This window comes from Polypterus senegalus, chromosome 6, assembly GCF_016835505.1.
Source record: "Polypterus senegalus isolate Bchr_013 chromosome 6, ASM1683550v1, whole genome shotgun sequence".
In the NCBI taxonomy this organism is placed as follows: domain Eukaryota; kingdom Metazoa; phylum Chordata; class Cladistia; order Polypteriformes; family Polypteridae; genus Polypterus; species Polypterus senegalus.
In genome coordinates this window covers 31,014,533-31,037,917 of record NC_053159.1, presented here as the reverse complement: position 1 = coordinate 31,037,917, position 23,385 = coordinate 31,014,533, and the positions used below count along the sequence as shown (strand labels likewise).

Genomic DNA, 23,385 nt, shown 5'->3' with positions numbered 1-23,385 from the left:
TACTAAATCATTTCCCATATTTCTTTGTTGATGAGCTCTAGTTAAAGAATTTATTGGTAACAGAACATATTGTGCGCTCACCAAAATGACTTAAGTAATAACTAATGAAGTTTTATTTTTTGATACCATTTAAACAAAGTTTACTGTCTGCCATCAATCACAGAGCAGCCCAGTAAAGCGACAGTAATAAACCTACAACCTTAAAATGTAGACTTCATCACATCGCTATGTATGTCGAAACAGCAGGCAGGAGACTGCTCATACATGTTTACTGGCAGACAGGCAGGCATTGTGCATGAAGTTTGAGTTAAATCAAAAGAGATATGGCAGGCAGAGATGTGCAAACAAGGAGGTCATTGACAATCACAGCTTAGTGTGCCTTAAGGGACAACTGAATTCTAAGAGGCACAGATGATCATAACAGGTGTGGCAAGTGGCTGGGGGTGGTACCCAGCCGGGACGCCCAGAAGAACCGGAAGAGGGACTACGCCTCCTCTGGACCACGAGAGGGCAGCCGCCCTAGATGATATGGGGACCACAGGAACAGAGCTTGGAAGCTCAACCCTATAGGGGCCCGTGGTCGAATGACCAGGGACACCCAAAATGCTTCTGGGTGCATAGCCAGCACTTCCGCCACACCTAGGAGGGCCCGCGGAAGGTTATTGGGAGGCACCTGGAGCTCGTCCGGGTGAACATAAAAGGGGCCTCCTCCCTCCATTTGACGGCTGGAGTCGGGTGGAAGTGGACAGAGGAGAGGAGGGGAGGCGGACCTGAAGAGGCAAAGGCATTTTAAAGAGGCCTGGACTTTGGGGTGATTGGTGCTGCGGCACTGGGGTGTGTGTGTGTGTCATCTGTGTAAATATTGTGAATAAACGTGTGTTGGATGCTTAAACAATGTCTACCTGTCTGTGTCCAGGCTGCTTCCCACACAGGGGACCTATATGATGGACAGAGGAATTTCAAATGTTTTTGAATAACCAGCTTTTTGTTGAAATTCACAGCCGTCCCCTCAGCAGTACTGTGTACTTAGAAATATTTTCCCGCACTTGTCTCCACCTCTGACGTCATTTTCATCATGACTTCCTCTCACCCAGCGCAGGATATAAACCAACCTTTATGTGGCTCAGGGATATGAAAAGGGGAGCCTGTACCAACACATATGTTATTGGCACATACACTAAACAATAAGAAAATGTCATTTTACATCTGTTGCAATATAATAGTTTAAAGTTTCAAAGATTTAATTTGCGACTAGCGAACTTAGTAGAAATGATAATCACCAAACCTATTTTTGCTATCATTTTAGTTGCAATCTGGAGCCCTGGCGGTACCTACGGACTGGCCTACTCAAAGGTTGTTTATGAGCCACATGTGGCTGCGGACCACCATTTGAATAGGCCTGCTTTAGATTGTATGGAAGCATGACTACTAATGGATAAATCTGTGTCAAACACCTAATTAATAAGTTGATTCAGCTAAACTGAAATTCAAGCCTTTTGTGAGTTACATAAATATTTACATAAATACAATCCACTAAACATTATCTTCAATTTTAAGATTAGTAATTTTCATTCATTTAATGTAAACTTCTAAATGACAAAATTTAAATTATTGGCTTTAACTAACTAATACTGTATAGCTGAGTGTCATCAATATACAAATGAAAGTTAGTATTATACTTTGCAAGTACATCTGCTAATGGCAATGTATAAAGGCAGAAAAGGTCATGGCAGTAAATCTCAGAGGATCTTGTATCAGACAGTAGAACAGAATGAAGAAGGATACATTGAAACTGATTTAAGGCGTATGACTATATTCAGCCTGTGTAGTATAATGTTAATGGATTTCACATCTAAAATGGCTACATTTTATTTGCACCTGAGGTAAAATGTAGGTCTATGAACAAAAGAGAAGGTCAAATGTCCTTAGGAAAAAAAAAAGTGAATGCGAAGAACCACAGATTTTTTTTAATACTAAATAACAAGAACCTTTTATCAGAACTAAATAGTATATAACACATTTTGCAATAAAAATGTAACGATTTATTGCAAAAATAAAAAAATGGGTAAATCATTGAAAGCTATATGTATGCACCTCCCAAAATTTTAAACTCACATATGTAAATAATATCTTAAATTCTGTAATATTCTAATGTCAGTGTTGGTTATAAGCCCCTCTAAAAACATTAAGTCTCATCTCACAGGATTCACCAGGTGAAAAAATCAGATTATGTAGGATTATATAAGTGTACATTATTGTAACAGAATATTCACAATCTTTACAGAATGCTGTTGTAGTGGTTCAATTGAAAAAATATATTGTATGATTAGGTATTTTTCTGATTAGATTAGATAAACTTTATTAGGCGTAAATAATTAACACTTTTGGTGTGTAATCATATTATTACAACTTCAGTCAAATAAACAATGAATAATTTGAAGTTCTATACATTACAGAACTGAATTCCAGAATTTAATACTGTATGTTGCAAAATATTATTAAAGAATCACAAAATCACAAACTGATTTAGGAATGTTTGGAATTTTTCATTTTTTAATGTATTTTTTCATTTCGAATTAGGGCATTGGGAATAGAAACATTAAAGTTTTTATAGACCTTCTTATTAAAGGAAATAAGCAGTATGGCAACTGTTGAAACTTTGTAGTGTTTCAGTACTTCAATATAATAGTCCAAGAATTTAGAAAAATAGTTATGTAAAGTATTTTTAATCATTTTAGAATTTGTTCTGATTTTCAGTGTTTTTATTCTGTTTTATAAAATAGCTTAACACTAACTTGTAGCTGTGATTTTAGTCATGTTACAGTTACCAAGTAATTGCCCTTGAGTCTTTTTTCATATTGTAGTAATATTCTTTGCCATTTTGATTATAGGTATTAATGGACTCTTAGTGCAATTGAATTCACTGAGATAGATAACCCCACCTTGTTAAAGGCAGAAAATTAAAAGGATTTCCAAAATGTATTTTAAATGAATGTGTAATATACTGGGCAAGTTATTTCTTTGTAGATATTACACTACTTGACACATAATATGCACTATCATTGCCTAAATATTGAATTCCGTGGACAAGATTGTGTTTGAAAGAAATGACATTTCAGTCAGAATTGCTAATGTAAATACTGTTCCTATGGATTAAATTAATACAGTACATTTCTGGGGCTATGTTTCAGCATCATGTTGTTCCTAGGAAGGTTTGTCTGAATCATGATTATTTTGTTTTCTGGGTGATTTAAATATAAATCAATCAGAGTAAAATGCTATGCCTCTAACTTCTGGTCACATGTGTTTGATGAAAAAATTAATTTGATTAAAAGTGATCAATAAAGGTCAGCAGCTGTTAAAAGCCTTATGCTTTCTCCTTCATACCCCCTCCCCCCATAATACTTACACATGGCATTCTCAATTTATATTAATGAAAATTGTTTTATTTGTCTTTCTAACAGCTGGTGAAGCTCTGCAGTGGAATGATAGAAACTGGGAAAGCCTATATCAGTGCAAACAAGCTTTTTGTTAATGGTGTAAAAGACCTTTCACAGCAATGCAAAAAGGACGAGATGATCTCAGTAAGTGAACAGCCTAGCCTTTTCAGAGCTCAGTGCCCCATACCAAGCTTAAAATGAGTGCTTGGTCTTACAGTGAATCTGCAAGAAGCAGCAGATAAAACATGTTTTCTTAGATTTGCTTAATTCTAGTGATTAATAAAAATAACAAATACATATAGTCAGATGTGCTCAGAATATAAAAACAAAGTGATAATAAAAAGAATGTATTTTACTTTAACATGCCACTTTCAATGTTATTTTAGAGACTGGGTGCCATGAATGTTTTTAATGAATTAACTTTTCATTGAAAAGTAGAGAAATAATGAGATTTTTAGATGTTCTGACCTAGCTGTTTTGTTTTCATTGCAGGAATGTTTGGAGAAGTGTGGAGAGAATCTTCAAGAAATGATCAATTACCACATGGTAAGGGTTACTTTCTTTGAGAAAGGTCTACACAAGATGCTAATTAATAGTTTGCTTGTTTTAGTGTATAGCTGTGAGTTAGGATGTCTTTGAATATGTTGCATAAATTCAAGTAAAAGTGTGTTGTAGTGTATCTGAGGATGGTCTTTAGTTGTCATGGTCTAGAAGAAAGTCACATAACTTTGGGATAGGGAGAGTAGAGAGAGAGAGAGAGAGAGATAAAGGTTGGGAGCATGCGCTCATTCACATGATGAACCACCTGGATTGGGACCTGAGTGCAGCGGGTGGCACCTCAGGACCACGCTGGTTCTTTTTACAGTGGCTGGATTGCCAATCCTGCTACCAAACGTGAAGTTTTCCCTGTAAGTTAGAGGATCTGCTAGATTAACATCATACTCAGGACGAAGCAGTTGCAGGTTAAGGGCATTGTTTAATGGAGCAGAGTCACTTCTAGCATTTGCGGGATTCGGACCGGCAACTTTCTGATTGCCAGGGCAGATCCCTAGCCTCAGGGTCTGGATGAATTTATTTTTTTCTGAGTCTCCAGTGGTACATATACATTGTACTGTATACCATATTGGTTGTCAGATATTATAAATCCATAGATTTACAGCCTAAGTTAATCAAAAGTGTTGGTTGAGTCCTTCCATTTCTCCCAGGAAGTAAAATGATGTAACTGAGAATGTGCCTATATGACTTGAGCATACTGAGTTCAGCTAATGTGTCCTACTAAGTATTCTAGACATTTAGTATTTTGTAAATTTGTGCCTTCGCTTTCATCCAAACCACTGGCCATCAGCTTCATCACTCTTTCTCTATTTATTTCTGAAAATTAATAATTTTACAGCTTGCCTCAAGATAATGGATTTCTGTCTCTCTCTCCAGCACTGAACGTAATTGAAGTCAAAGTGATCACTTAGAAAATGGAAAACAAACAGGCACTGGAATTTTTTAAAATGTAACGTCTTATAATGGTTTAAAATGGCTGAAAAACTAGATGACATCTGCCAGCTGTAGCCTATGATTAGCGGAGTGGTTGGAGAGCTATGCCATGTGGGTTTTTGAGCTAAACAAAAAGGCTAGCTTAGCAACAGTCGATTTCGGCAAAGTAAAAGGAAAAAGGTTAAATGGCCCATTTAAAAAAAGGGAGGAGGATGAAAGCCATAATGGCCCTAAAGTGCTCTTAATAAATATTATAAACTTTAAAGGTTCAATTTTTTTCCAGTTTTGATTATTGTACCTCTTTTTGCCATAGTCCATCCTTCACATTTCTTATGAATCCTATATCCAGTCTTTCCTTTTGTGAGTTTAGGCCTATCCTGTATCTGTGTCATTTCCTGCATTAATAATCAACTTCATGCGTCTTCGAAGACTATTTTGCCAGAAAGCATGTAAGTGGTGTTTGGAAGGTTTGCCAGTTTTAATGAGAAGCCTTCATGACTTTTACATGAATAAAGACCAAGAGTAATAAAGTGATGTTAAAATCGTGCTTTGACCAAACAGTTTTACTATCAATATGGCACTGTAGCATTTTTTCATTTGTTGTGAACTTGTCTTGGATTTCTTTCAGTCTTGGCCATTGGTCATCCCAAATGTGTTTTTTGGTTTAAAATCGTGACCAGCTGCCTTGTTTTTGCCTGACACATGTGGCATGTTCATGTCAGATTCCATTTTACAGGTTATGATCAAATTTTAAAATATCCTGATTATAAATTTTTTAAATTTTGAAATTTTTACCATTCTCCTTTTCTTTGTTATGAATTCTTACCGTTACTTTTCATGGGTGCAGTTGTTATCCATATTAACTGAGTGTGAGTGCACACACTATAGCATCTACTTTTGGTTAGCACCTTGGTCTGATTTATTGAACTGCCCTCTTGATCTGCCTAACAGCAAGACCACTGGATCTGTTCCTCTGTCTCAACAACAACTGTGGCTTTGTTTGGCTAAAAACATATTTTTTTCTTAGGTTTTGCATACAAGTAGTTGCAAACAGTATTAGACTGATTCAATCACTTTTAGCTGTATAGATATTTAGTATTTTGTCCATCACTGTGCAAATTATATGGTCATAATCCTTGTAATGATCCATAACTTATGTACAGTATGTCACCTATGTAGACTCTGAAGTTTACAAATAGTTGCAAAGACTGCAGTTTGGCACTTGTTCATGTTATGATTGAATAGTTTATGCAAGCTGATGTAGAAGAGGACTGCTTAAATGCAGGGCTTCCTGAATGCTAAGACTTGGAGGACATAAACCTCCTTATAAAACAGGTAGTAGGTTATGCTATTACAAATTCCAAAATAGAGTTTTCCTTTCTTTCCAACAGATTCTTTTTGATCAAGCACAAAGGTCGGTCAAGCAGCAACTCCACAACTTTGTAAAAGAGTAAGTAGCAACATTTTTTCATTTATAATAAAATATTTAAAATTCTCATAGAACCAATGGTAAGGAGGTTTTATATCATTGCAGTTGTCACATAAGCTTAATTCTATTATTTTGCTTTAGTGAGAATGTTTTTAAGATTCTGTTTTGTCAGATTTTCATTTGGTTTGGAGCTGTGTTAGAAATGCCTTAAAAGGAACATTTTAGTTGAAGTATGTATGGCGTTTAATATTTAATGTTTTCATATGGCACAATTGTTTTATACAGGACTGAAGATTTTCAGGGTTTTATTTATTTATTTATTTTGGTTTTTAAGTGATTGGATTTGTTTGTATTTGATGTTACATTTTTAACTTTTGGCTGCCAAAGTTGTTTTTTGCCATTATGCACAACAGCAGTCTGGCAGCTCTATCTATTGTGCAACCCTGTTAGCTGCCACAGGCTTCGGTGCACTGCAACCATTTTCACAATGAAGCAGTTTGATGAAAATGTTGGGCTGTATTTTTTTAAAATTTTCATACCTTTGCTTTTTGTGCAGAGCTGTGTTTTGTTTTATTTGATCACCACTGTTTATAAAAATGACTGAAAGAATATTTTTATAGTTGTGGACAAAAGTCATCTCAATTTGGCTCATCTTCTTACCAAGGTTAATTTATAAATATTTTAATTTATATAGCATTAATAGCATAGCACATAATGCCTACAAGAATATTCACTCATTTATTCATTTTTGCACTCACATAGAAATGCTTAATACAACAAATGACATACAGGATGTTGAGAACCTATTCCAGCAAGATCCTGTTTTAAATTGGACACAACCTCATATGTCTCACTTGTAAAGTTTTTTTAAAAGATCAAGCAGCAAATTACAAAACTATTAGAGACAATTTTACTAAAGTTAATAAAAAAACCCTTAAAGTTTTGCAGAGATTTGCCATGAAGTTCAATGAATACAGTAAGAGCAAATCCAAAAAAGAGGAAAGACTGGTTTAGGTGAGAACAGCACATTAGAAAATTAAGAACCGTTGTGTAAAGCTGAGAATCTCCTGTTTTAATTGTACTTTATTAAAGAAGTGGTTCTACCTTCTACATACATTGGCATTGTAATATCCACAGACCTCAGGTCCAAGTCTTTCTGATGTTCACTCTTTTCCTACTGTATCTTCTTATATAATACGTTACCGTGGCTGTTCGTTTGTCCAGGATTTTAATCACCTGTAGCTCGCAAACCGTTTCACCTATTGAATTGAAATTTGGTACACATATACTACGTGACATCTATTATCCGCTTTCGGAATAATGATTTTTATTACTCTTTTTTTTTTTTTTTATTTTATTGTAGAATCAACTCTCGGCAGCGCGCAGAAGCGCGGCCATGCGGCGCAGCACCGTTCCCATTCCCTACCACTTTCGCTAATCATTCTTGAGGCAGATTGAAGACTTGAGTGCCAGCTTAAGTGAAACATTTAAGAGAACGTACTAAAAGTAATTGCAACACAAAAACTAACTTAATCAGTTTTAACGCGAAAAGATGCCGACAAAAGAAAAGAAGCAGTGGGCCGCTAGGGTGGAGAAAAGAAGAGCTGCTCAGGAAGCAGTAAGCGCATCAACCTCTGAGCAAACGAATGCTAAACAGAGACAGAGAAAGAGTATGAAAACTAGGAATGCTTAAGTCAAGTGTATTCACTGCACGTTATCGTGCAGTATGCCGTTACTGGTTTACAATAATATGTGCATCTAAACAACTTTATGTTTTTTAAATTGTCTATAAATAGAAGTTCTCAAAAATGCTATAAATCTTTATTTCTCTGGAAATATGTATCCTTTCATGAATTTTGAAAACTACTTGGAGATCACTGATTGATACTACCATGCTGACGTAAACACACGCACACGCTCTAAAACAGAAGTTTCAACCTTTTTTTCTTGTGGACCATTAGAAGACTGAAAAAAAACTTTGTAGACCAGAAAAGTGGAAAATATAGTAGTTATTAACTCTGTATTATAATTGGTCCAACAGTTTTTGTTAATACGCTATGTTCAGCCCAACGCAAAAAGCTATTATCGCTTACATTTTACTTGTTTGTTCCAAATGAAAATAAAGTTTTATAAAGTTTTAGTAATATATATTACTAGCAAAATACCCGCGCTTCGCAGCGGAGAAGTAGTGTGTTAAAGAAGTAATGAAAAAGAAAAGGAAACATTTTAATAATAACGTAACATGATTGACAATGTAATTGTGTTTTCATTGTCATGAGTGTTGCTGGCATATATATATATATACACACACACACATATAAATACACATCATATATATATATATATATATATATATATATATATATATATATATATATATATATATATATATATACACATATAGACATATATATATACACATATATATATACACACACATACATATATATATACATATATATACACACACACATATATACATATACATATCTACATATATACTGTATATACATATATATATACAAATCTACATATATATATTAGGGGTGGGACTCGATTAAAAAAATTTATCTAATTAGAGGCTGTGTAATAATTAATCTTGATTAATCGTATGTAATCACACATGAAAATTTGCCCCAAATCGCAAATGTTTTTTTTATTTAAAAGGGTTTTAGTGGGGACAGAATCAAATAATAGACATGGACATGAATATTGTAAACTCAAGCTCTTTTAATTTCTGAAAAAAAAATTCTTTTAAACTGCATTTCAATTCAAAACAGAAACAAAAATATCATCCCTGGCTAAAATTGGGTGGTATTTTAAGTACTTTAAGTACATTTTCAGAATAGTATTGTCTTTAAATAATAATAACCAAAATTTCAACATAAAGTGCAGTTTTTCTTCTTAAAAAAATAAGTCAGAAACATAAAAGGTAATTTGACCAGCTTCATCTTTAAACTCTGAGTAACCTTAGCCAAAATTATTTTGTACATTAGGCTGAAACAGTGTGATCATTGAACATTTTGTAATTAGATGTAATTAGAATTACTAACGGTCACGGAAGTCCAATGATCCCCACTAAGAGCCACAAAGTCTGCTTTCTGTAATGCATATAATTTTGCTTGCTTTTCAGTGTGCATCAATGTAATCGATGTACAGGGCCGCTGCTGGCCAAATGGGTGCCCTAAGCAGAAATTTACTTTTGTGCCCCCTCCCCCAAATATTACGGAAGTAAAAATAAAATAATTAAAAAAAACACCTACTGTAGGGGCCAAAATAGAACTTTATTCAAATAAAAGTAAATACATAAATAAATTGTATCATTTATAAATTACAATTGTAGCTCTACAGCAAAAACTACAAACTAAAATTACACTTTAAATAAAACATTTATAATAAATAAAATAAACAATAATAAACTGAAATAAAATCAACACTGTCATCTGCTGGAGCTTTCCAAAGTTCAAAGTTTACAAAGGCACACTTCTGCTTTTTCTTGAGGCAAAGTCGTAAATGAGCTCTTCATATGATAAAGCCTTTGCTAATTCAAAGTTGATGCTGACAATTGCCAGACCACTCATGCGCTCTTGTGCCATAGATGAGCACAAGTACGTTTTGATGAGCTTCATTTTAGAAAAACTTCGCTCAGCAGAGGTAACAGTTACAGGGAGCGTCACTGCTATGCGCAGAGCAATCCAGAGATTTGGGTACATGCACAGGCTTCATCTTGGGCTTTTTTTTTTCTTTCATTTCTCGGCGCCGGACTGTTGATGTCTCTTTCCAGGAGCAGGCATATTGTTTAATTATTATCATTTTTGGCCAAATAGGCAGCCGTAATAGAGGTGAGGCGCGCCATCACGTGTTCTTAGCCTACTCTGCGTTCACCGTAAAATGCAATATATACGTTTATATTTTTGTTTATTTGTATATGTATATTACTAATATTAATTTATTATTATAATATATAAAAACTATTTTTTTGAGCAGCTGGGATGGTGCCCCACGCAGACTGCGTACTCTGCGTATAGGGAGCGGCGGTACTGTCGATGTACCAGGAAATCATGCATTGACAAAAGTTCCCCTTTGCTTGGAATTGAAAGTGTGATTAAATGCGTTATTTTTTTTAACACGTTATGGAGTACATGCATCGAAACTTCTCAGCTGTGCTTGTGCTAAGAAAGGGAAACATTTTAAAAATAACGTAACATGATTCTGTGTTAACCGCATATTTTTTCATACATCTCAAACCAAGGGGATGCGAGGCTAAAATTAAGCGCGTGTACATACTCGGTGCATCCCCTCTCGGGAATCGAACCTCGGATGTCGGCGCTAGAGGCTCTACCATTGAGCCACGCGCGTGTGGCTTGTCTATTTGAGAATATGTAGATCGGGGTATATATATATATTGTCACAAAACGAGACAAAGACAGATAAAGGTTTGGGGCAGCCACCCATATAATTTGGTATCCTGGCTGCAAAAGTTGTTTTCAAAGCAACTAGCACTGACGTGCATACAATGGAGTCCTTGTTCTCTACGTACTTACGTAGGAGGCGTGATGATGTCACACGAAACTCCACCCCCCACGGCCATCCAGCTCAACTCCATTACATTATATGGAGAAAAATAGCTTCCAGTTATGACCATTACGCGTAGAATTTCGAAATGAAACCTGCCCAACTTTTGTAAGTAAGCTGTAAGGAATGAGCCTGCCAAATTTCAGCCTTCTACCCACACGGGAACTTGGAGAATTAGTGATGAGTGAGTGAGTGAGTCAGTCAGTCAGTGTGGGCTTTGCCTTTTATTAGTATAGATATAGATAGATAGATAGATAGATAATATATTTTTTGGGACAAAATACATCTTCTGTAAATCTATTGGGTCTAAGAGAGATTCTTCATTTCTTGCTGCATTCTTTCCTTGTAGAGATGTGAGAAAATTTAAGGAGACAAAAAAGCACTTTGATAAAGTGCGGGAAGATATGGAGATTGCACAAGTGAAGAATGCACAGGCTCCTCGTAACAAACCCCATGAAGTAGAAGAGGCAACTGGCACCTTAAATATAACACGCAAATGCTTTAGGCATCTGGCCCTTGACTATGTTCTCCAGGTAAAATTACTTTGGTCTTGCATTTTTTATGTGCATGTAAAGGAAATATTTATTGTGGTGTTTTTTTTCTGAAAAACAACTGGTATTGTGTTTCTTTTTATCTGTTTTGCATAATCAAGCAAGGTAAGAAGGCTTGTCGTTAGATGCTAGAAATTTCAGGTTTGGTATATTTTGATTTGTAACTGTGGAAACACTGCTAATGTTTGTACAAACACTTTACTTTTAGGCAGTGGGATGTAGTAGCTAGGATTTTAAATGAGAGGGTTCCTAGTTCAACTTTGTGAAATGCCTTTGCCTCTGAAACATGCTCTTTGTTAAGCTAGTGACTGTTGGCATTAAAATAATTATTCAACTTTGTTCTGCATAATCAAACAGAGTGACATAATTTTTCAGAACATGCTGCAAAATAAACCTTAGTATATTCTGACTTTTAACTGTTACATACTATAAATAAATACTGCTGTTGTTTGGAAAAATTATCAGTGAATTGTATTGGTTTGGCCATTGGACTTTAAATGAGAAGATTCCTGGTTTAATTTTCTAAAACTAAAACTGGTTTAGTTATGACCAAGATACAGTAAATAATGTGGAATAAAGGTTTATTTAGATAAATTAAATGTGGGAAACAATATCTTGAAACTGCATTTTTACTTTTTTTTTTTTAATTAAGATGAAGAATATTGATTTTCTGTTCCATTTTTAACATGCCATTATGTACATTTTTTTGGCTGTTTTTCAATGTGTTTATTTCTTTACAGATTAATGTACTTCAAGCCAAGAAGAAGTTTGAAATTTTAGATGCGGTAAGATAAATTAGAATTATTTAAAAAACAAATAGTAAAAGTGCTCTAATTTTTTAAGTAATAGCCAATATGTACTAATTTTTAAATACTGGTTGGGCTGACTGTGGTGACTTATACCAAATTGTCTTCACTTATATATAAATTTCACCTCCTTATAACTTTCAGGCTTAATAGATAATCAATAGTCCACACTAACATACCATTTAACACATATGCTGCATTTTTCCTATATCTGTTCCTCCATTTGAACTCTTTCTGGTAGTAATAAAAATAAATCATTATAATTTCATTTCAGATGCTGTCTTTCATGCACGCCCAGTATACTTTCTTTCAACAAGGTTACAACCTGCTTGATGAGATAGATCCTTATTTGAAGAAACTTGCTGCAGAGGTGAGAATTAAGTCCCCGGGAGGTTACTGAGGCATTACAGAATTGTATTTAAACAGAAATTATTATTATTATTTGCATTTAAATTGCACCTTTTAAAATGGCTCATGTTAAAGCAAGGTACTAGGAGGCCCGTTCTTTGGTTTTGATTTACAAACAATCCTAGCAGATATTAATTGTCTAAAGAAGACTGAATGCAAATTTTTAGATTTTACAACATTAGTGTGCCACTACAAGAATGTGTTTAAAATACAGTATGTTTACATGTTTGTTTTCATTACTAAAAATACATTTGTTTCATAGCAGCATTTACTTCTATGCTTTTGACTAAGTATAATACTGTGCCTTTTTGCTAATTACCTTTAACAGCTGGACCAGCTAGTGATTGACTCTGCTGTGGAGAAGCGGGACATGGAGCACAAGCATGCTTTAATACAGCAGCGGGTGAGACAGTACAACAAACTTTTTCTCCTATGGGTCAATGAGGGCAGCACGGACTGCTACTAGGATTTTATCTTCCAGATTAAGTGTGTGGGTTATTTCATAATAAATCAAGTAATGATTCACCTTTTTGGAGCATCACCAAACTTTCTTATCCATTAGACATATAAAAATTTTAAGTAATCTACATTATAGTATAACTTTAAGATTTTATATGACACAATTGACAAATGAATCTTTGAAAAACAAGACTAAGAATTTCACTGATGATTAAGGAATCTAGTCATTTATCCAGAAATCCTCTCTTATTATAGGCATAGGTTTCCAAAAGAAAACACTAAGAATGGCTTCTTTGGATGTTATTGTTTCTACAAATCTTTTATTTTTTCTTAACCTACCATGTCTATTTGTTAACAAGTAAATATCTGTGATACATATATTTTGGAGATGGTGATTTCCAAGAAATATTTGCCCTGCCATATGTAGTTGAAGTTTTTTAATTATGAAAATGTAATATTTGTGTGAGGGGATGCTCTGACATTTATACGTATGACCTGTCCTGCAACATTTTTGTCAGATGAAAACTCCTTCGGTACTGGTGATATTTGGATCTCTTAAAGCACCAACTATGTAATATCTATGCAGATTATCTGTGGTTCCTCATCTGTTCTTGAACAATGCTCTTTAGCAGACTGAATCAGAAAGTAAAATGAATGGCAGAAATATATTTGGAAGCAAAACATAGATTACAAAGAGAAATGGGGCATCTGAGGAAGTGTTATTTATTGGCATCAAAGCATTAGGGTCTAAATATGAAGAAGATCAATTAAAATGTTGTTGACATGTTATGCCCACATTTTGCTTATGGTCAAAGGATGGAGCAGACATAATTATCAGCAGCTAAACCAAAGCCTCGTCTAGCATTAGCTAGCTAACCAATTAGACAAATACAGAATTGATTTTCTGCAATGAACTGGCCCTTTTGTTTTACCTTCCTATAGCTGGGACATTAAGCATGGAGCAGGTAGACAATTTTCATCCTGTACCATAAGTTATAGCTAAAATTGAAAAGTTTTAAAGATATCATTTGTCGGTATCATTATTTTAAAACATGCATAGCAGACATGACAGCCAAAAATAAACAAATTACCGTAATAGTTTTAATATGTATACATGTAAATTTTAAACTAATTCCCAAGAATTATATTCCCAGCTTGTGGTTTGCACTATTAATTATTAAACGTAAATAATATAATATAAATAAAAATTAACAATTTAGATAATTACAGGTGATTAGTTTTGTGCAGTGATTGTATTTTACAATTTAAACAGTGCTGCAAGCTGCTAAATGATACATATGTCACTTTACATAAAAGCAATGTTTTTCTCTGTTGTTTCAAAAATGTCTAAACCAGATTGTAGTTAGTTAGTTAGTTCAGAAAAATATATTTAAAATATCAGAAGAGCAGTCAGTAACCTATACCAGACTTTCCTTTCTAATTAAAAATAAACACCTGAATGATAAAATAAAATCTCAACAATAATGAGTTTTAGTTCTAATTTGTGCATTTTGATGGAATCTGAACAACATGCAACCCCTTATGGGACAGTCATTAATTAAGTTCTTCTTTAATGCAAAGAGTCTGATGATGTAGTCTAGTTGGAAAATAGTGCTTATGTTTACTCTTCAGTAGTACTGAAAATAAAATATATGAACCTGGGAAAAGCATGGCATGTTTCAGAAAATAGCAATAGTGTAAAAAGGTATGATGGGTACCTTTTGGCATTAGTATGCAACCTTTTATTCATTAAATATACATGGAAAAACTTTGTTCACAGACTTTAAAGCTCAGTCAGTCTTTATTTGATATAAACATTTAGTTATTACATATCACATTTTACTTCCAATAAACAGAAGTGAAACAAACAAAAACTGTGTTTTTAATTTAGAATTAGCCATATTCTCTGGCTCATATAATTCACCAGTGTAGAAACTTAAATTTGTAGTTCATTCTATGCTCAGAGTTTTAGCTGATAGGTCTAACTGTCAGCTGTGGATGCATAATCAGTGGTTAATAATCTTCAAATACAGAAAAGAACATCAAAAGGTCCTGCTGGAGTAAATATATGTCCTTACTGCCTGTTGGCATTTCCACTTGGATCTTCATTTTGTAGTAGATTGTTTTCTCTGTAACTTTCAGCATAAAGTATAAAAAAATGTGCTTTTAATTTTTTTTCCCTAACATTAAGAAACAGACTGTCATAGATTATCAGATGGCAATGCTACACAGAAAATAGTTGTTTGCCTTTTCTTTCATGTATATATAGGACCACTTCTACTTGCTGCTATTTTTATTTTTCTACACTTTGATGTTGTTTTTTAAACTGTTTAGAATCTAATGTGTCTCTCTTATTTTGTTTTTTATGAATGTGGCTCTCCAGACCCTGATGCAGGTATGTCATTCTAATTTATTACTTATAATACAGTATGTCCATTTGCTTAATTGTTTCATAATTTTCATAATTATGTTGATATATTTGTTATGCCTGTAAGCATCAGAATCATTGATCCTTGTCAAGCACCCTTTAGCAAGTGTCAGATGTTTAACTGCTTACTAATATATGTTTGTGTTATATATACATTCATACATACTGCATATATGCATGCATTTATTTGTTGACCCAGCTTTGAAGGCATTTTTAGCCAAAGCTGATGTTGAGCTTGCATTACAGCTACAGATGAGCTTTCCATTTTTGAGGTTACTTTGTCCAAATTAGAAAGAACAGTCCACTTTCTGGCTTGCTGAATATGAGTAAGAAGTAAAAATGGAAAAATGTAAGTTGTCTGTTTAAGCATTCATAGGGGATGTGACTGAAGTGTAGATGGTTGATAATAAGAACCTGAATTCGAACAGAAAGACAGAGATGGAAGTTGGTTAAAAGAAAGTTCAATCAGTAATTATGGTGTTAAAGAGTGGTGATGTGTTGCATGTTGATTAGCACATATAGGTAGGAATTTTACTGTACTCTGTACATGAGACAGTAATGACTCATTTTATATTTTTAATTAATATATACAGAGGTGGGCAAAAGTAGGTTTATAGTTGTATGCAAAATACAGAGTTTATTCTTGTAATATTTATTAATTATTGTATTATTTGTCTTCTTCTACTTCTTATTATTATTAAAGTGTTCTTGAGTGTAGCATTCATAACCTGTTTCTTTTTTCATACAAAGAACTGTAAACCTACTTTTACCCACCCCTGTATATACAGGGTGGTCCAGATTTAATTATGCAGATCCAGATCATCTGGATGATTTTGATTTCTGTGGGGACGATTCCAGTTCGGCGCGAAGACAGTTCTTCATGTCGTCAGTTCACACACTTCTCGATGGTCCAGGATTTTTCAGGTTATTTTCTATGTAATAAACTTAATAAGTTATAGCGTAATGAAAATTGCATAATTATATCTGGACCACCCTATATCTATACTAATAAAACACAAAGCCCTCACTGACTGACTGACTCACTCACTCACTCACTCGTCACAAATTCTCCAACTTGGTGGCCGACAGTGGCGTCATACTACCGAAATAAGTATGTACATCGGTTTTGGTTAGCGCAAGGAAGCCGCCTACCAAAATCCGTGAAGATGGGGCCATAAATAAGAAAGTTCAACATGGTGAATGTTGTCGACCGTTATCGACCGTTATGACCGTTATGTGTAGAATTTCGAAATGAAACCTGCTTAACTTTTGTAAGTAAGCTGTAAGGAATAAGCCTGTCAAATGTCAGCCTTCTACCTACACAGGAAGTTGGAGAATTAGTGATGAGTGAGTGAGAGCTTTGCCTTTTATTAGTATACTAGCAAAATACCCACGCTTCGCAGTGGAGAAGTAGTGTGTTAAAGAAGGAAAGAAAAGGAAACATTTTGAAAATAACGTAACATGATTGTCAATGTAATTGTTTTGTCACTGTTATGAGTGTTGCTGTCATATATATATATATATATATATATATATATATATATATATATATATATATATATATATATAGCAAAATACCCACGCGCAGCTAAGTCGTGTTAAAGAAGTTATGAAAAAGAAAAGGAAACATTTTAAAAATAACGTAACATGATTGTCAAAGTAATTGTTTTGTGTATTTGGCGGCAGCGTCACAATCAATCAATCAACATTTATTTATATAGCACATTTTCATACAAAAAAATGTAGCTCAAAGTGCTTTACAAAATGAAGAATAGAAAAATAGAAGGCACAATAAAAAATAAACACAAGTCAACATTAATTAACATAGAATAAGTAAGGTCCGATGGCCAGGTGGACAGAAAAACAAAAAAAACTCCAAAGGCTCGAGAAAAAAAATAAAATCTGTAGGGATTCCAGACCAAGAGACCGTCCAGTCCCCTCTGGGCAATCTACCTAACAAAAATCAAACAGTCCTCTTTGTATTTAGGGTTTTCATGGAAGGACTTGATGATGATGGTCACGTAGACTTCTGGCTTTTAGTCCCATCAATGTTGGAGCATCATGATGCTTTGAGTAGGTGGTGGTGGCGCAAGTGAAAAAATGCTGTCCAAAGTTGTTTTCGTCTAGCTGCATCAGAAAATGTACCACAACGTCTGACATGCCTCCTTTTTACTGTTTTCTCACACATTGGATTGCTGCTGTCATAATCGGTTTGAGTCTACATATATATACATACATACATACATATATACATACATACATACATACACTCACACAAATTATATATGTGTGTGTGTGTATGTATGTATGTATGTGTGTGTGTGTGTGTGTGTGTATATATATATACAATGTAGATGGGTGTGTGTGTATATATATATATATATACATACATACATACATACATACATACATACATACATACATACATACATACATACAAACATACACACAGGTATATATACAGGTGCCGGTCATAAAATTAGAATATCATGACAAAGTTGATTTATTTCAGTAATTCCATTCAAAAAGTGAAACTTGTATATTAGATTCATTCATTACACACAAACTGATGTATTTCAAATGTTTATTTCTTTTAATTTTGATGATTATAACTGACAACTAATGAAAGTCTCAGAAAATAAGAATATTGTGAAAAGGTACAATATAGAAGATACCTGGTGCCACACTCTAATCAGCTAATTAACTCAAAACACCTGCAAAAGCCTTTAAATGGTCTCTCAGTCTAGTTCTGTAGGCTACACAATCATGGGGAAGACTGCTGACTTGACAGTTGTTCAAAAGACGACCATTGACACCTTGCACAAGGAGGACAAGACACAAAAGGTCATTGCTAAAGAGGCTGGCTGTTCACAGAGCTCTGTGTCCAAGTACATTAATAGAGAGGCGAAGGGAAGGACAAGATGTCGTAGAAAAAAGTGTACAAGCAATAGGGATAACCGCACCCTGGAGGGGATTGTGAAACAAAACCCATTCAAAACTGTGGAGGAGATTCACAAAGAATGGACTGCAGCTGGAGTCAGTGCTTCAAAAACCACCACACACAGACGTATGCAAGACATGGGTTTCAGCTGTCGCATTCCTTGTGTCAAGCCAGTCTTGAACAAGAGACAGCATCAGAAGCGTCTCGCCTGGGCTAAAGACAAAACTGCTGCTGAGTGGTCCAAAGTTATGTTCTCTGATGAAAGTAAATTTTGCATTTCCTTTGGAAATCAAGGTCCCAGAGTCTGGAGAAAGAGAGGAGAGGCACAGAATCCACATTGTTTGAGGCCAGTGTAAAGTCACTGATGGTTTGGGTGCCATGTCATCTGCTAGTGTTGGTCCATTGTGTTTTCTGAGGTCCAAGGTCAACACAGCCATCTACCAGGAAGTTTTAGAGCACTTCATGCTTCCTGCTGCTGACGAACTTTATGGAGATGCAGATTTTATTTTCCAACAGGACCTGGCACCTGCACAAAGTACCAAAAGTACCAGTACCTGGTTTAAGGACCATGGTATCCCTGTTCTTGTTTGGCCAGCAAACTTGCCTGACCTTAGCCCCATAGAAAATCTATGGGGTATTGTGAAGAGGAAGATGCAATACGCCAGACCCAACAATTCAGAAGAGCTGAAGGCCACTATCAGAGCAACATGGGCTCTCATAACACCTGAGCAGTGCCACAGACTGATCGACTCCATGCCATGCTGCATTTCTGCAGTAATCCAGGCCAGAGGAGCCCCAACTAAATATTGAGTGCTGTACATGCTCATACTTTTCATGTTCATACCTTTCAGTTGGCCAACATTTCTAAAAATCCTTTTTTTGCATTGGTCTTAATTGATATTCTAATTTTCCGAGATACTGAATTTGGGACTTTCATTAGTTGTCAGTTATAATCATCAAAATTAAAAGAAATAAAGATTTGAAATACTTCAGTCTGTGTGTAATGAATGAATCTAATATACAAGTTTCACTTTTTGAATGGAATTACTGAAATAAATCAACTTTGTCATGATATTCTAATTTTATGACCGGCACCTGTATGTGTATATATATGTATGTGTCTATATGTGTGTGTATAGCTTTGGTCACTGAGTGCAAGGGAAAAATAATACAATGTAGTCTATAAGTTATTAAACAGTAAAACATTAACGTTTTAAGAAGTAAAGGTACATTGAGCACTGCTGGAGTGGTTGCGGGTAAACTACATTTTAAAGACGGTGTAACAGAACAGGTTAGTAGTACTAACAGCAGCTAAAATGTATATGGATCATCTATTGGTAGTAGATCCCTTTTGAAAGGCGCTGCACGACGGCTGTGGTATAGAAATTACATTTTCTATGTGAACGTTCAAATTTCTGCCTCTGGTAATGTGCCTTACCGGCATTACCAGCAATTAAAGAAAATTAGTTTTGTGTCCTCTGCAGTGTTAAGAGAGAAAGGCTTTGGTTTGGGATAAATGGAAAAAAGGTGTAAAGAAAGGAAAGTTGCCTTTTTTTTTATATAGTGTAGAGAGATGTTCGCTGACGATATGAGCCTTTTGGGGACAGTCGCGTGGGTCTTGTGTAGACTGGTGAGACGTCCCTGCCATTAATCGGCTGTGATGGCACTGTTGGTCCTCCACTCCTGTGCGTGTCTTCATAATCCGAGCTGACAACCTCATAATCGTATACGTGCAAACGAAAGTGCGAAGCGCCTTAATATTAGTTTGCCACGGTGTAGAAAAGGGGTCCCGTGTTTGTACTTGTACGGGCTATAGCTCAGGGGGAGGATGAAAAAAATTAAAAGTGCGCAGAAGCGCAGTCAGCGTCTCAAAGGCAGGCACAACTATGCGCGCGCGCCAGCTGCTCGACTTTTGCAGGGCAGGAGACGCTACTTTTTGCAGACACATTCACGTGATCAAGTCTCCGCGCTCTTTGGAGGTCATTCAAATATATATATATATATATATATATATATATATATATATATACACAGTATATAATATAGCAAAATACCCGCTTTGCAGTGAGAAGTAGTGTGTTAAAGAAGTAATGAAGTGTTGCTATCATATATATATATATATATATATATATATATATATATATATATATATATATATATATATATATATATATATATATATATATATATATATATACACACACATAAACATATATATATATATACACACATATATACAGTATATATACATATACATCTACATATATATACATATATATATATATATATATATATATATATATATATGTGTGTACAAAACCACGCTTTTATCAAGGCTTCCGTCGGGTAGTCTTTTGAAATGAAATTTTCCTCCAATCAGTCGTAGTAACGCTTTCTTCCAACTGTTACATTTTTGTAGCTCTGATGTGTGCATCAATGAAATCGGTGTACCAGGAAATCATGCATTGACAGAAGTTTCCCTTTGCTTGGAATGCAAAGTGTGATTAAGTGCATTATTTTTTTAACGTGTTATGGAGCACATGCATCAAAGCTTCTCAGCTGTGCTTGTGCTAAGAAAAGGAAACATTTTAAAATTAACCTAACACGATTGTCAATGTAAACTTTTGTAAGTAGTTTGATCTATCTATCTATCTATCTATCTATCTATCTATCTATCTATCTATCTATCTATCTATCTATCTATCTATCTATCTATCTATCTATCGCAAGTTGTGCTTCCCTTTGACTCTCCTCTGAAGAGTTACAGCATGGGATCCTTAAAGCAACTCCCAAAAGATCTGAAAGCAAAGATTGTTCAGTATCATGGTTTAGAGGAAGGCTACAAAAAGCTATCTAAGAAGTTTACACTGTCAGTTTCAAGTATAAGGAATGTAATAAGGAAATGGAAGGCCACAGGCACAGTTGCTGTTAAACCCAGGTCTGGCAGGCCAAGAAAAATACAGGAGCAACATATGCGCAGGATTGTGAGAATGGTTACAGACAACCCACAGATCACCTCCAAAGACCTGCAAGAACATCTTGCTGCAGATGGTGTATCTGTACATCGTTCTACAATTCAGAGCAATTTGCGCAAAGAACATCTGTATTGCAGGGTGATGAGAAAGAAGCCCTTTCTGCACTCACACCATAAACAGAGTTGCTTGTTGTATGCAAATGCTCATTTAGACAAGCCAGATTTATTTTGGAACTAAGTGCTTTGGACTGATGAGACAAAAATGGAGTTATTTGGTCATAACAAGCACTTTGCATGGCGGAAGAAGAACACCGCATTCCAAGAAAAACACCTGCTAACTACTGTCAAATTTGGTGGAGGTTCCATCATGCTGTGGGGCTGTGTGGCTAGGTCAGGGACTGGGGCCCTTGTTAAAGTCGAGGGTCGGAAGAATTCAACCCAAAATCAACAAATTCTTCAATATAATGTTCAAGCAAGTTGAAGTTACACAGGGGTTGGATATTCCAACAATGACCCAAAACACAGTTCAAAATCTATAAAGGCATTCATGCAGAGGGAGAAGTACAATGTTCTGTAATGGCCGTCACAGTCCCCTGGCTTGAATATAATTGAAAATCTATGGGATGATTTGAAGCAGGCTGTCCATGCTCGGCAGCCATCAAATTTAACTGAACTGCAGAGATTTTGTATGGAAGAATGGTCAAAAATACCTCCATCCAGAATCCAGACACTCATCAAATGCTATAGGAGGCGTCTAGAAGCTGTTATATTTGCAAAAGGAGGCACAACAAAGTATTGATGTAATATCTCTGTTGGGGTGCCCAAATTTATGCACCTGTCTAATTATGTTATGATGTATATTGCATAATTTCTGTTAATCCAATAAACTTAATGTCACTGCAGCAGTACTACTGTCTCCATAAGGCATGTCATATATTAAAAGGAAATTGCTACTTTTAAAGCTCAGCCAATAATAAACAAAAATCCAAAGAATTAAGAGGGGTTTCCAAACTTGTTCATATGACTGTGTGTGTATGTATGTGTATATACAGTGGGTACGGAAAGTATTCAGACCCCCTTCAATTTTTCACTCTTTGTTATATTGCAGCCATTTGCTAAAATCATTTCAATTTATTTTTTTCCTCATTAATGTACACACAGCACCCCATATTGACAGACAAAAAGAAGAATTTTTGAAATTGTTGCAGATTTATTAAAAAAGAAAAACTGAAATATCACATGGTCCTAAGTATTCAGACCCTTTGCTCAGTATTTAGTAGAAGCGCCCTTTTGAGCTAATACAGCCATGAGTCTTCTTGGGAAAGATGCAACAAGTTTTTCACACCTGGATTTGGGGATCCTCTTCCATTCCTCCTTGCAGATCCTCTCCAGTTCTGTCAGGTTGGATGGTAAACGTTGATGGACAGCCATTTTTAGGTCTCTCCAGAGATGCTCAATTGGGTTTAAGTCAGGGCTCTGGCTGGGCCATTCAAGCACAGTCACAGAGTTGTTGTAAAGCCACTCCTTCGTTATTTTAGCTGTGTGCTTAGGGTCATTGTCTTGTTGGAAGGTAAACCTTCGGCCCAGTCTGAGGTCCTTAGCACTCTGGAGAAGGTTTTTGTCCAGGATATCCCTGTACTTGGTCGCATTCATCTTTCCCTCGATTGCAACCAGTCGTCCTGTCCCTGCAGCTGAAAAACACCCCCACAACATGATGCTGCCACCGCCATGCATTTCTGGGCTTACAACCTTATAGTATTACAGTAAAACATTGGCCATGCTCTGAACACGTCAATGCAGACGCATTATCACGGCTGCATGAACCTGAACTTGGTACAGATAGTTGCTTGATTCACAAGAATGTGAATAAAGCTGAGCTGGTGTAA

At 35.3% G+C, this 23,385-nt stretch overlaps 1 protein-coding gene across 7 annotated transcripts in view; it reads left to right on the top strand.

The window, feature by feature from the left end:
- acap3a (ArfGAP with coiled-coil, ankyrin repeat and PH domains 3a) overlaps nucleotides 1-23,385 on the top strand; it is a 125,787-nt gene that overhangs the window by 57,489 nt on the left and 44,913 nt on the right. For 6 of the 7 annotated variants that reach the window (XR_005634040.1, XM_039755744.1, XM_039755745.1 and 3 more), the window contains exons 3-10: nucleotides 3,465-3,584; nucleotides 3,933-3,986; nucleotides 6,320-6,378; nucleotides 11,282-11,465; nucleotides 12,224-12,268; nucleotides 12,564-12,659; nucleotides 13,026-13,100; nucleotides 15,540-15,551. Coding sequence is in view for 6 of the 7 variants with exons in the window: in XM_039755744.1 (XP_039611678.1) it covers nucleotides 3,465-3,584; nucleotides 3,933-3,986; nucleotides 6,320-6,378; nucleotides 11,282-11,465; nucleotides 12,224-12,268; nucleotides 12,564-12,659; nucleotides 13,026-13,100; nucleotides 15,540-15,551 (645 nt within the window). In the remaining variant the exon portion in view is untranslated. The remainder of the gene's footprint in view (nucleotides 1-3,464; nucleotides 3,585-3,932; nucleotides 3,987-6,319; nucleotides 6,379-11,281; nucleotides 11,466-12,223; nucleotides 12,269-12,563; nucleotides 12,660-13,025; nucleotides 13,101-15,539; nucleotides 15,552-23,385) is intronic. The other variant, XM_039755743.1, reaches the window with a different exon arrangement.